Source organism: Lipophrys pholis (genome assembly GCF_963383615.2).
Source record: "Lipophrys pholis genome assembly, chromosome: 12".
NCBI lineage: Eukaryota > Metazoa > Chordata > Actinopteri > Blenniiformes > Blenniidae > Lipophrys > Lipophrys pholis.
In genome coordinates, this window is record NC_137641.1 from 28467486 (window position 1) to 28481173 (window position 13688).

The 13688-nt window shown below is 39.8% G+C and overlaps 1 protein-coding gene across 1 annotated transcript; it reads left to right on the plus strand.

Moving 5' to 3' along the window:
* Positions 1 to 144: 144 nt before the first annotated feature.
* miga2 (mitoguardin 2) lies at positions 145 to 11400 on the plus strand. Its single transcript, XM_080476777.1, has 16 exons — positions 145 to 229; positions 1085 to 1356; positions 1893 to 2100; positions 2201 to 2316; positions 2414 to 2534; positions 3784 to 3911; positions 4146 to 4263; positions 4424 to 4530; positions 5136 to 5248; positions 6635 to 6707; positions 7127 to 7213; positions 7289 to 7387; positions 8044 to 8178; positions 8272 to 8325; positions 8402 to 8518; positions 8659 to 11400. The coding sequence occupies exons 2-16, from the start codon at positions 1261 to 1263 to the stop codon at positions 8854 to 8856; spliced, it is 1770 nt and encodes a 589-aa protein (XP_080332903.1). The 5' UTR covers positions 145 to 229; positions 1085 to 1260; the 3' UTR covers positions 8857 to 11400.
* The last annotated feature ends 2288 nt before the right edge of the window (positions 11401 to 13688 follow it).

Genomic DNA, 13688 nt, shown 5'->3' on the forward strand with positions numbered 1-13688 from the left:
ATAATGGGATGGGCGATCGCCTTATATCTGTGATCTGATTGGCTCCCTGGTACATACGCCCCGCCTCCAATCAATCCGATTCGTCTAGAAAAAAAAAGAAGAAGCTAAGTGTTCATACCTCGTCTGTGATTGGCTAGTGTAAGCGTCAGTATAGATTGCGTCACGCCTGGAGAAGGATCCACCGCCTGTTACACGGGAATGTCCTTCCCCACCGCCTCGGATGCTCGCGGTATGTACCTGAGCGAGGGATTATCTTATTAGCTGTGTCTCCGGTGACCCACAGACGTAGAGCCGCTGCTGGAGCCGGCGAGGTGTCGGTTTAACACCTTCACGGCCTCACGGATGATGCCGCGATGTGAGATGACAGATCAGAGCCCAGCTAGGCTACACGCTAGCCACCGTTAGCATGCTGGCTGCCCACTGCTTTCTACAACTGACATTCCCGTGAACTCATCTGGGCATTTTTAAAAGCCAAGAGATCAGGCCTGTTATGGACTTCATGTAAAAATCCAAATACACGAGTTGATTCCTGGCCTCTGTTTTAGTGGGGCTGGCTAACAGCGTTAGCTTCCACCTCCTCATTGAACTCGCAGTCACTTCATCATCTATGATGTGACCTCGCTGTTATTTACACTAATTATCTTCATCAGATTTTGTCAGTTTTGGTCAAAAAGCGTGGTCCACTCGGCTGGTGCATGCCAGACAGTTTCGATAGTTGAGTAGCTGGCAGTGTGTCAAGTTCCTCTGCTGCTTAACACTTATGGCAGTTTGATCTCTCCAGGTCTCTCCAAAGGATATTACCCTGATCAGAGATTACTGTTAATGACATAACAGTATAATCCTGCTGATTAATTTCTATCAGCCACAGAGGGCTGGGTCTCCAGCTGGGCAGTGGAACAGGAAAGACCTGCAGCAGGTGTTGAGGAATTAAAGGCCACTACCCTCCTTTTCTTTTAATAAAACGTTCCCACTGGTTGGTTTTAAAAACAAGGCTAACTTTTACTGTTTGTGTTTGCAGCGACCGTGAGAGTAGATTCCGGCTTACTCGAGTTATTTTCAAAGTATGTGTTTTAATCTGTCGCAGGATGATCGTCGCACATCAGCCAACCAGACCAGTGCGGGGTACACCTTCATGATTGGATGACTGCAGACGGTTCACCAGCGAGCCGGGAGCTGGCCCATCTCACCGCAGAGAGGAGGCCTTATTGTGTGTGAAGGGGAAGGTGAAGGTGCGACCTGAACGGCAGTTCGATTTCTGAGATGTCGATGAAACGAGCAGATGGGATGTCCATCGCCCAGGCTTTGGCCATGACTGTCGCAGAGATACCAGTCTTTCTCTATTCCACGTTTGGGCAGGTAAATCCCTCGTGTACATGTACATACACACACACACACACACACACAGCAGTGGAATTTAACAAAATACTAATTACTCAATGGAATTTTGTTTTAATTATTTATTTTTATAAACTTGGAACATTTTGACTCCTTCACTTGATCATTTCAGAACGTGAAACGTCATTTTGCATTTCGGTTGATTGATGTGTATCATAGTTGCATCTCTTTGTTTTTACCTAAATATATGACAAAATGCAGACATTTCTAAAACCGTCTTTTGTGTCTGTCTTTGTGTTCAATGCCGTCCAGATCCAAATCGAAAGGTTATATAAAGTGAAATTAGCAAGATTGGATTATAAGAGTACTTGACATTTTAAGGCCGATACCTTTTTGTTTTAACTTGAGCAAAGCAATGTCACTAGTAGTTGTACCTTTACAATAACTTGTGTTATTGGCACCATTTATATTGACTTTTTCAGTAAAGAAAAACTAAACAAAACACGGTTTCAGGACAGTTTGTTTGGCCGTACCCTCACTGCCATTTCTGCTTTCAGTCCATATTTTCCCAGCTGAAGCTTTCCCCGAGCCTGAAGAAGGTGCTCTTTGCCACGGCGCTGGGAAGCGTCGCTCTGGCTCTCACCGCCCATCAGCTGAAACGACGGGGAAGGAAGAGGAAGCAGGCTCAAATAAAAGAGGGCCAGAAAACGGTGGGAATACCAGAGGCGCTGCTCAAGACCGGGAGACCGTCGTCATTAAAGAGAGGTGAAGTCACGGCTTTGTTTTGCTATTGAGGCGTCTACGAACAAACCAAAAAACTAAAGAGTTTTTTTTTTTTTTTTGTCTGTTTCTGTCCTGTGGACAGGTACGTTCCCGGGTCGACAGATGATGAGTCCCAGCACTCGGAGCAATGACACCATGAGTGGAATTTCCTCGCTGGCTCCCAGTAAACATTCAAGTTCCTCACACAGTCTGGCGTCGGTGCGTTCTTTTCACTTCTCTCTCTCTTTTTTTTTTTTTCCTTTTCCATTTACTTGCCTTTTGTTCATGCTTGATACGTGTATGTCGCCTTACATAGACGCGAATGCCAAGTTCCCCCAATCAGTCTCTTAATCCCGCCACTCCCTGGGAGGCGGAGCCTGTGGCGGAGGAGTCGGGGGCAGTCGAAGACGCTAATGCTGAAAATCTCTATTTAATGGGTGAGTAATTACAATTATACATGCTTTATTTATTTTATTTATTAATTTTTAATTAAAAAATTTTTCGGTGTCAAAAGTCCAATCCCTGAAAATGTTGAGAAATAAAAAAAAAAAAATAATTAAATCACTTCTCTGTAGCTGCACATCCTGAATAGAAAAGTGGAAAAAAAAGTTTCATTTTGGCATTATATAATCACCTGATAGTTGGACTCTTGAACCCACGGTACTGTAGTTTGGGATTTGATACAGAATGAGCAGGATTTAATCAGTCATTAACCTGTTTTACATTCCTCGTACTTTATTGCCTCATTTTCTTCTTGAGCAACCCTTCGACTGGTTTTGTAAAGGCTGAGTTCTTTGGTCAAATTGCAACGATAAATCCTCCTAACTGTTCTGTAGCTGTTGGTCTTTATCCTCCTTGACTGGAGTAAAGGATGTAGAAAGAATAAATGCTCGGTAAGAACTGAAAGTCAATCGTTCAGAACTAAAATGATTTTGCATCAGTTAAGATTTTTTCTTGCCTCAATTTTTACTATTTTTATTAATTCATGTTCCTCATGCTATAGAGATGATACTTTAGTTGAACAGTAGAAACATGAACGTGTGAGATCAACTGGTTTAGTTTTTCATTGATGCTGAGCTGAAGTTGTTGGTGGATTACTATAAAAACACATTGTACCAGATAAAAATGACTGCATTGCTTTTTTGTGTTTTTTTCAACCTTTTGATTAAACCAACTCATGAGTGCTTTACGCTATACAAAAATTAAGACATATAATAAAGCTCATCACTTCTATCTTAACTTTGGAGACTTTTACATTTGTCTGTATTTTTAACACAAATAAATTTTTTTCCATCCCAGTTTTTTTTGTGATGTATTATTTATATGACACAAATACAGAAAAATGTGTTTTCACATTAGTTTAGTTTTCAGTCAAAAAAATAAAAACTTGAGTTGGTCAAATGAAAACATCCCACTGATTTTCAAAGCCTAAACATACCATAAAAGTGTAAAATTTACTTTATGGTTTATTTAAGATGTGATTGCGTGATTTGGGGGGAAAATGGAAAAGTCCTTAAAAACGCAGTTAAAATCAATATTATTTTGAGAATGTGTGTCTCTTAGAGGACTTAAACTTTTGGCTCAATGAGTTGAATTTTCATTCCACGAACACAACATTCATTTAAGTCTCGTGCTGTTTTTTTTTTCTTCTTCTTCTTTTTTCCCTCCCCCTTTCTCTCCCGGTAGGTATGGAGCTGTTTGAAGAAGCCCTGCGGAAATGGGAACAGGCGCTGAACATTCGCCATCACACCCACTCGACCTCCAGTAACAGCAGCCTGGCTCTGCAGGGGGCGGCGTGTGCAGACCTTCCCATGGTAACCATCAAGCTGTCGTAAACGGGAGCGCTCAAAACTGTCAAAATCAAATTGTGGTGAAGTCTGACTTTCTCCAATGCAGCGAAATAGTGTTCTCACCTGCTAAATGCTGACCTGATGGGTGCAGCTCCTCACTTGTGATTTGGATCCTCTTATTTTATCCGGGAGTTGAAATGCACGACTCAAACTGAAATCACTTTCTATTCTTTTCATGTTTCTTTTGGTTTTTTCCAGACTGAAACCCAAAATAAGGTGTTTGCCGAGAAGTTAGAAACCCTATTGCACCGGGCGTATCACCTCCAGGAGGATTTCGGCAGCACCATCCCGACAGACAGCGTGCTGGCGGACTTTGGTGAGAGTCATGTTGAGTTTATACGCAGCAGCAAAAGGCTTCACTACCATCGGAAAAAGACGTTTACAGCCAGCAGTAATCCAAAGTCGGAGGTCGAAGACAGATGTGTTTATCTACATTTCCTCCTGAGAGTTGCTTTGTTGTACTGTTGTGTTGGCAGAGAGCGAAGGAACTCTTATCTTGCCTCAAGTGGAGAGTTTCCACAGGCTGCAAGATGAAGATGCGACTACGGTTACATCAGATGACTCCTTTTTCTCAGCAGCAGAGGTGAGTTTCTTTCTCTCTCCGCCCTTTAGATGCAAACACAAACACCTTGGCACATTTTGCAATTGAAAATCCTGAATATTTTTGCCGTCTAAGTAGTAGTGGGATGAAATTGAGGAGATTTAGGTTTTAAAATCCCAACTTTGGATTTGATAATAAAGCTGTATTATAAAGGTTCCACCTCCTTAGCCTTCAAGAATGTTTTCCACTATCATATCACTTTTTTAAAGGGTAAAATTTGGGTGTTTGCTTCAGAAATTTTAACGCAGTAAATTCCAGTTTGCGTACAGTATTTGAAAAATATCTCATAGTTTGTTTGTGTTATCATTTGATAAATGTGGCTTAAAATTCTCCCAATGGCAAGGAAGGGTTAAATCTATTAAAGAAATCCATCAAAAATCGAATACCTGTGATCAAGATTGAAGGTGGTTGAAAGATTGAATGCAGGAAAAGTGGGGAAAACCCCCAAAATGTAATGTTTTTTATATCAGTGTTTAGGGGTAAAACAACACTTCCTGAAGAGGTTAATCTAGAAATGCATTGACTTCAGCTGCTTGTGGGGGGTTGACGTACATCCGTTGTGCTCCGTGTGTGTTTTGGTTGTGCAGCTGTTTGATGCCATGTCTCTGGAGGAGGTGTACCAGCCTCTGAGGCCTGCAGCTCTGTATGAAGAAGCCCTGTGTCAGGTCCGGGAGGGCAGAGTCTCCTACAGGTCCCTGAGGTAACGCCGCACTGTCATGTATTTATTCAAATATCACAGTGTCTGTCTCCACTTCGTCTGTACGGCTTTCAATAGTTTACTCAGTAGCTTGAGGTGTTGCGCTCTGGTCTATAGTCGTGTGCCGTTTTTAGCAGATATGATAGGGTTCGTCTGCTTTCTGGTGTTGCACTGATAACATGTCAGTGACTGGCGAGGGGCCCAGGCTGAAGGATGCAGCCACTAATATTTCCTTCAGGCTGTTGGTGGAGACTGTGAACGCAGTTTCATTGAGAACAGCCGCTATTGCTAATTGTTAACTCGTCCATCTGTCTCTTGTCCATCTTTGGGGTCGCTGGAGTCGAGCCCAGCTGGTTATAGGTAAAGGCAGGATGTGTAAACTCGTCCATCACTGAGACGCACCCGGTTACATCGGGCAGGAATTTTAGTCACCAGTTAACCTCAAACATGGATTGTTTTGAAACGGGACTGAAAGCACACACGTCAACGTTAAACATGAATATATACACGCATTAAACATGCATAAATACACATACACTAATGCACACACACACACACACACACACGTTTTATACACAAAATAAAAGGCCATTGACTCAAACCAGGGTTTTCTCACTGTGAGGCGAAACTGCTCACCACGACGCTTATTCCCGAATACTTCTCTCAAATACCTTTTGTAATATCGAGAACATTTATTTATTTAAGCTGGGACTTATTTTTTATTTGGAAAACAAAAGGAGAACCAAGAAATAGATCATTAACAAACAAACAGTGAATAAATATAAACCGTTAGACGCTTCTGACTGTTTACTTGTCAGATTTCTTTTAACCCTTCGGGCCCTAAAGGTCGATTTGTCTGTTTTGAATCCTGTAGATTTTACCTTCATATTTCAGTTTTTTTTTTTGTTTGTTTTATAATAATAGTAATAAAAAATATATATAGAACATTTAAAAACTACTAGAGGCAAGGAAGTAGGTGAATATGTGTCACTTTGTATTGCTGCACTTCAGCTCAGGTGATTGTTGTTATTATTATTATTATTATTATTATTATAATTGCTGAACATACAGAGACGTTTCTGATTTTGAAGCTTTGTGCTCGTATCTCAATCATCGCTGCGGCTCGGAGGACTTCTGCTGTGCAACAGTCGATCACAGATGAGCAGAAAAAGTCAATTCTTTCACTTTTTATCCGTTTAAATCCTCATCCAGAAAAATCAAAGTCACCAGTTAATCTTGTCGCTGGAGTTCAAGTCCTTTCCATTTCACTAGTTGAGATTCTGTCGGCTGTCTCTGTCGTCTCCTTTCAATTCAAAGCACGCTGAAGGAAAACAGGACTTTGAATTTGTTATTCTCTCTCTCTCTCTCTCTCTCTCTCTTCCTGCTTAGGACTGAATTACTTGAATGTTACGGTGACCAAGATTTCCTTGCCAAGCTTCACTGTGTGAGACAAGCATTCCAGGTTGGTTTCATCATGTATCTAGATAAACAATATATATATATTGAATGTAGTGGATGTTATGTATGAGTGGTTTTATGTAAATAAAGAGTAATAATATGGTGTTTCTGATCTAAAACATATCTACAACTTACTATAAGGCTGTTCGAGAAAACCTTGAATTTGAGTGAACTTGACACCGGTAGTCGAGCCTGGTTTCGGCCAGATAAAAGAAAACTGCTGCTGCGGCCTTACGCCTACAAAATGTATGATTTTCATTAAGAATTCAATCCTTCCCAGTTTAAATCTCTTTCCCAGCTGGACTGGAACTGATTTGTGGTTGATTCATGTTATCTGAGGTTTTATGCCTCATTTTAAAAAGTCGGCACACAGAAGGAAAACAAAAACTGGATTTATTTGAACCGTTGCCTCTTGGTTTTCAGGTCCTGCTGTTAGATGAAACTCACCGTACGTTTTTCATGGAGACCGGAAAGCAAATGATTGCAGGGTTGATGGTGAAAGCAAACAAGGTAAAGCTCACACGAGTCCTTCGTTTTACATATTCCCACAGCTCTCATTAATTCAAATTAAATCTGAACCCCCAGAGTCCCAAAGGGTTCCTGGAGAGCTACGAGGACATGCTGCTGTACACTCAGAGGGAGGAGACGTGGCCCGTCACCAAGATGGAGCTGGACGGCCGGGGAGTGAGTCCACTCGCCTGTTTTTATTGTGTTTCACAGCATGCTTCAGTTCATATAACTGCATGCATGCTTTTGTGGTATTGTGTGTTTACATTGCAGGCCAGTGTGTACGTTTCATGGCTCATTACTGCCACCTCCTGGTAGGAAACGGTACATTACTGTCCTGTACCCTGATAGAGATAAAACGGCAATGAATAGATTTGAACAGAAAGCTCTACAGCTTTATGTTACGAAAACCCTTTGCAGAAACTATGAAAAACTTATCAGGCGTGTTTTTACTTTAAAAAGAAAAGCCTCCAAGTAGCACTTGCATATTGATGAGCCATTTATAATATCTATTATTTATTCATTCTCTCAAAGTGTGTTTGATATAGGAGTGACTTTAAAGTTATTGTGCATTTCACTCCAAATGTATATTGGATACAGCAGATTTGAAGACATTTATTTGATGCACTTTGTCCTGAAAATGAATCTCAATACATTGGAGATTTATCTTAACCCACCGCTGGTCTACACCCTGCAGACAACATTTGTAAACTGTTGTCAAAAATGTATGTTTTTACGATTTTTAATCTTCAATTAGTCCAATGCACATGTCCACAGTAACCTCTAAAGACAAAATCTGTAATCGGGGTCCCGGTGACGGCTCGTGTCTGCAGGTGGTGTGCATGAACTTTTTCGACATCGTGTTGGACTTCATCCTGATGGATGCATTTGAAGACCTGGAGAGCCCGCCCTCCTCTGTTGTGGCCGTGCTGAGAAACCGCTGGCTCTCGGACAGCTTCAAAGAAACGGTTAATATACACACACAAACACACACACAAACAAATTGAACTGTGTCCTCAATACACTTTTATCTAACCAAAAAAAACTGGTTTTTCCATCAGGCTTTAGCGACTGCTTGCTGGTCAGTCTTGAAAGCAAAACGGCGCCTTCTAATGGTGAGTTTGGTTGTCAAGACTCGCTCATTTGTTTTTTAACGATTACCCATCTGATTCTGACGACTCGTCTCCACAGGTTCCCGATGGGTTTATCTCCCACTTCTACGCCATATCAGAACATGTGAGCCCAGTTTTAGCATTTGGCTTTTTGGGGCCGAGGCAGCACCTCAGTGAAGTGTGTACAATTTTCAAGGTGAGAGCGTTAAAAAAAAAAAAAAAAAAATGTTTTGAATGTATTTTCCATGTAAGGATGGTACAATCATTGGGATTTATTTCTTGGAGAGTTTTGCCTGTATAACAGTTCCTGTCTTTGTTGATCTCCGCCGCCTGCAGCAACAAATCGTCCAGTACCTGAAGGATATGTTTGATCACGACAAAGTGCGCTTCACCTCCACTCAGTGCTTGGCCGAGGACATCCTGAAACTTTCACACCGCCGGAGCGAGATCTTATTGGGATATCTGGGAATCGACAGCCTCCTGGAGCTTAACGGTTCCCTACCTAGAGAACTAGGCTCTTTGGGGACCAAATAGGACATGGAGCCTCACACGGGGCACCACTGGACTTGTACCAGTTGACAGCAGACACTTGATTCTGTACGCACGTCAACACCGGGCTAAAATCAGGCTACACTGAGAACCAGAACCAGCATTATTCATTTATCCATCTGTGCTCATTAAACACCTCTACTGTAATAGGATACGTTAGTACACCAGGTCTGCAGTCACCGGCCCTCGTGCTAATGAAGGATATCTTATTGGATGACGCGACTCCTTCATGTTGCTGCTGTGTTGCATATCAAGAATGCCAACCGTAATCGTCTCCAGCATCCCCGCCGTTGCTGTGCAACACGGATACTTTGAAAACTACCAAACAGAAGAAGAATGGACCTTCGGCTCCGTTGCGGCACAGGGATTGAGTCCCCGGGCGATCCCGGCACGATATCAAAGTCTTCATTACTGTGTGAAATGAATAGGTGGTGAGAGTGAATACTGCGTGTTTCTATGTTTTATATTCAGAGGAGAAGGTTTGTTTATAGCAAAGACGATTCCAAACAAACTGATGTGGAACATTAAGGGTTTGTCTCATCGAGTTGTTATTTTAGGTTTTTCCAACTTTACTTGAAATGAGACCAGAAGAGTGTTTGACGCAAAAAGGTGAAATTAAAAGGCAATCATTTTACTCATAGAATTTATTTATTTTTTGACCTTTGCAAAAGTTTTACCCAAGAGTGGGGAAAAAATGTCTCAAATGATTTCAAAGTAGATTTTCATCAGTGTTTAGTGTGACCACCACCCAAAATAGCATTCAAAGTTCTGAGTCGACACTTTTAGAAAGAACTTTTTTCAGCAGAGTTCCTAAAACTATCAGAACTACACTGACCTCCATCTCATTACTTTCTGGACTCTTCACATTTTGAGGTTGTAATCAATGATGTTAATCATATGACTATGATAATCGCACTCTGCTGCAGAGTTAATCTACAACCAATCAGATGTTTCGATCCTGCAGGACTGAATTACTTTCACTTCTCAACAACAAATTTATCTCTTGTATTTAATCTAGCAGGAAGCCTTCCCGTCGTAAACACTCAATGTGAACTATCTTGACTGAATATATTTAAATTGCATATTAGGTGTTGTATAAAAACAAATGTTTTTCATGTGCGCCCTACCAGGAAGTCATAATTAATAGAGGGAACTTCTATATTTTTGAGTTCACTTTTTGCAGCGTGCACTGCTGGTTCGACTGGAGCCCCACACACTCGAGGTCAAGACTTTAACCAGATTCAAGCCACACAAATTGTATTTCATTGCTTTAATTGACCCATCAAGATAAAAAATATTAGTTGCAGCTGTTACTGACATCATTACTTGTACTTTTTTTTTTTGTATAATCTTTTTATGGACCTGTTTGCCGTGTTAACTTGGCTGAAAATGAATGACTTTTTTTTTTTTGTTGTTGTTGATGTATAAACATTTTCAGATGCCATTGATTGTGTATTTATTACCTTAAATTGAATCATTGCACGTCCATGTAAGGTGGAGATTCTCTTCTATGGGACAAACGAATGATAACACTGTAGGCTCTCGGGGTACGAAAAGAACGGCACAAATACAAATATCAATTTGTCATGTGTAAAGTCTTGACCTTGTAGAGTATGCAAGTTAGTTACTTGCTGTTGTGGAGGAAAGAGAAATGAAGACCAGCACCAAGAGGAAACCTCTTTACCAGAAACAAACATTTTTTTCCCATCCTAACTGTAAAAAAAAAAAAACAGTCTTTTAGAATTCACCCCCTTTTTTATTTTCCTCGTAAAGTATAATAATCCAAAAATGAAAGCCTGTCATGTATAGGAAAAATAGGGCTTTGCGTAATTTAATTAAGTGCACTGATTCTGATTTGTTGTGTTCTTTCCTTTGTTTTATTAATATTGTGAACCGAATGAAGGTCCGACACACTGAAGGGGCAGAAGGTTGCTGGTTTTGGTTATAAAACTGACAAACACCCGAGTTCTCATTGATTATAATTCTGAATGACATTGAAACGTTGGAAACACAGTGTGTATGTATGTGTTGAAATGTCTGTCTGATGCTTGTTCATTTTTCTTTGGCTATTTTTGATTTTTAATAACTTATTACCACACGTTTCTCTTTGTTATCCTCATTTTAAAATGTTTTGTGGCATTGATAATCTTATAGTTGTTGCACCATGCCTCTTAAATCCTTTTTTTTTTTTTCGGGGGGGGGGGGGGTCTGTATCATCAGATTGTTTTGCTTTTCCAACATGAACCAGAGCTGTAACTGCAGTTTTTTTTTTTTGTTTGTTTTTTTGGACAAAATATGCAGCTTTTTGTGTTGAAGCATTTTGCACTTTACCAGGAAGAAGAAGATACAGGAATGTTCAACGAACCCCATTTTTAAGGATCACATGTGAGGATTCACGTGTAAAAGCTGTTATTTGTTGCATCACAAATTATTGATGATATAGAACTTGAATGCTGTACAGTAGAGAATTTTATCTTCTGAGGAAAAACTATACGACAGAAGCGTTTTATTCTGGTTACTCCCACATTTAAAAAAAAAAAGAAATCCTCAAAACCTCAGTTTTTAATTGTATGTGCTCTGTATGTGTTCACCCCTCTTCTCGTCTCTATCACGCAGATAATTAGTGCAAAATGCATCTATTAAGTCACGTCTCCAGAGATCGGTCTGCTTTTTTTCTCTGTCCTGGCATTAGAGCAGCGGTTCTCAAAGTGAAAGGGATTCGGGGTTTTTTTTATCTAAAATTTTTGAGAAAGTCATGATAAAAAGACACAGCTGGAGGTTAAAATCACATTTATTCGATCCCTGAATCTGCTGTTGGTACAATAGAAAGACGAATATATTTAAAAAGTAAAAGTGTGGCTCCTCCTCGCACACTTTTCGAGAACCCCTGCATTAGAAAACCTGCTTTTGCATGTTGACATTGTCGATTCTCTGATGTGCATCCGTTTACCATCCCAGCTCAGTTGTAGTTGTAAATTAAAAAAACATTTAGAAATATACTGAATGAAATATTTAGGAAGTGATAAAGATTTGAAAGTTTAAATCCAGGCATGGACTTCAGCATATATCCAAGACATTATAGAGGTTTAAAAAGATTTTCAAATGGCCAAATTGTAATTTTCTTTTCTTTCTTTCTTTTTTTTTTAAATGATTACATAAGTGTCCTATTCATGCCTTCTGTCTTTTCTATCGTTGCATTACAGTGCCAGCACAAACTGTAAGTTGATTTGAACTCCTCATAATAAATGTTATTTTTTGTTATTAAATGATATGCTTATGATGCCTTTTCCCAACTCAGGATGGCTTGTTGTATTTTATCTTCCACCGGGAGTCACACTTTCCTAACACACAAATATAGTCTCACTGACTAACGAGCATTGATTATCTCAAAAGACTGGTGTTGAGAAGTACTATATTGTGATCAATATCATTTGTAGTCTTTTATTTGTTCACAAAGAACTAGATTGCACAAGGCTATTTGATTTATTATGATTATCAGCTCATCTTGGCTTCTTAATATCAGTTATCATACAAAAATATTTGGTGTTGCTGGTTTTTTTTTTTCTTCTAAAGTTCTTGTGTGGTTTCCGGTTGCACTGGTGGTGCCCCGAGGATGAATCTCTGTCACTCATTAGCTCCACCATCATTCTAAAAGTTTGATTACTCCTAATACACCTGCCATCTAACATCACTTACCTCGGAATTAACTGACTCGTCTCGTGTTGCTTTATTTTGCATGGCTCCAGTAGTTTCTAGGGTTTAGACCCTTAATGATCCAAAAGAGAGTGAAATCAGTGTAAAGATGCAGCATCAGGCCAGACGAGGGCGCTCAACCCTCGGCACTCAACCAGTTTGTAAACTTTGTATTTTAGTCAGCTTTTCCTGTATTTTTTTCCCAGTCAAATGTAACTATCCTCACCTATTCAAACTTATTGTTGCAGATTTCTTTGACAATTTGTACATGAGATTTTCAGCAGTTCTGTGTCATTATGTGGAAATATGGTCCAAACTGTGTCAGATCTTTTTTTTTTTTTCCGTTTTACCTTCAACACAGGACACTTCTTTTACAGTCTGGTTAGAAGCTGGATAGGAGGTGCATTGGCAGAATGTGAAGAGGGAAACACGCATGAAGTGAGAAAACTGATTTGGCTCTTTCTCATTCACTCCGTCTCTCGGTTTATGTGAAAGGTCATCAGTCTTTCTTTCCCACTCTGTGCAACCTTCACATGGCCTTTATTTTGTATCCACTGCCTCAATTAATGTCTGTTTCATCTTTTATGCACACGCTGTCCTCTGATAAGCATCATATTGTTGCCTAAAATGTACAAGATGAAGTGTATCAAACACTAACTCAGTGTCAGAGGGCAGATACAAAAGCAAGGAAAGCTGCTCGAGTCTCATCATTCTTGGAGGTAAGCTGTTTTCTTGATCTTGCTTCTGATATTTCAACATTTTTTGGTAATATCCTCATATAAAAACTTTTTTTTTATTCCATTGTCAGGTGTTTTGTACGCTCTTCCATACAGGTGAGATATAATTCAAGGTTTTGTGATGCTGCAGTTTGATTTAGGAGATGTTCATTTCGATTTAGGTGGATTTGACAGATGTAATTTGGGCAGGCTTGTGAAATACAGCAGTGAACATACACTTGAAAGGAAGACTCACTTAGTTATTAAGAGACATATTGCACAAGGCTCAAAGTTAAAAATGCTAAAAAGGCAAACTAACATAATGAGATAAGTTGCAAAATTTGAAATTAGATTTTTTTTTTTTTAATTTAATCTCATTTTTAAATCACAGTGGTCACACTTTTTTAA

Excerpts from the sequence above, each read along its gene's own strand:
- miga2 (XM_080476777.1), top strand. The coding sequence starts at position 1,261 with ATGTCGATGAAACGAGCAGATGGGATGTCCATCGCCCAGGCTTTGGCC. Across the intron at positions 4,264-4,423 it reads CAGCGTGCTGGCGGACTTTG|AGAGCGAAGGAACTCTTATC; the intron begins GTGAGAGTCATG and ends TTGTGTTGGCAG. Across the intron at positions 4,531-5,135 it reads CCTTTTTCTCAGCAGCAGAG|CTGTTTGATGCCATGTCTCT; the intron begins GTGAGTTTCTTT and ends TTGGTTGTGCAG.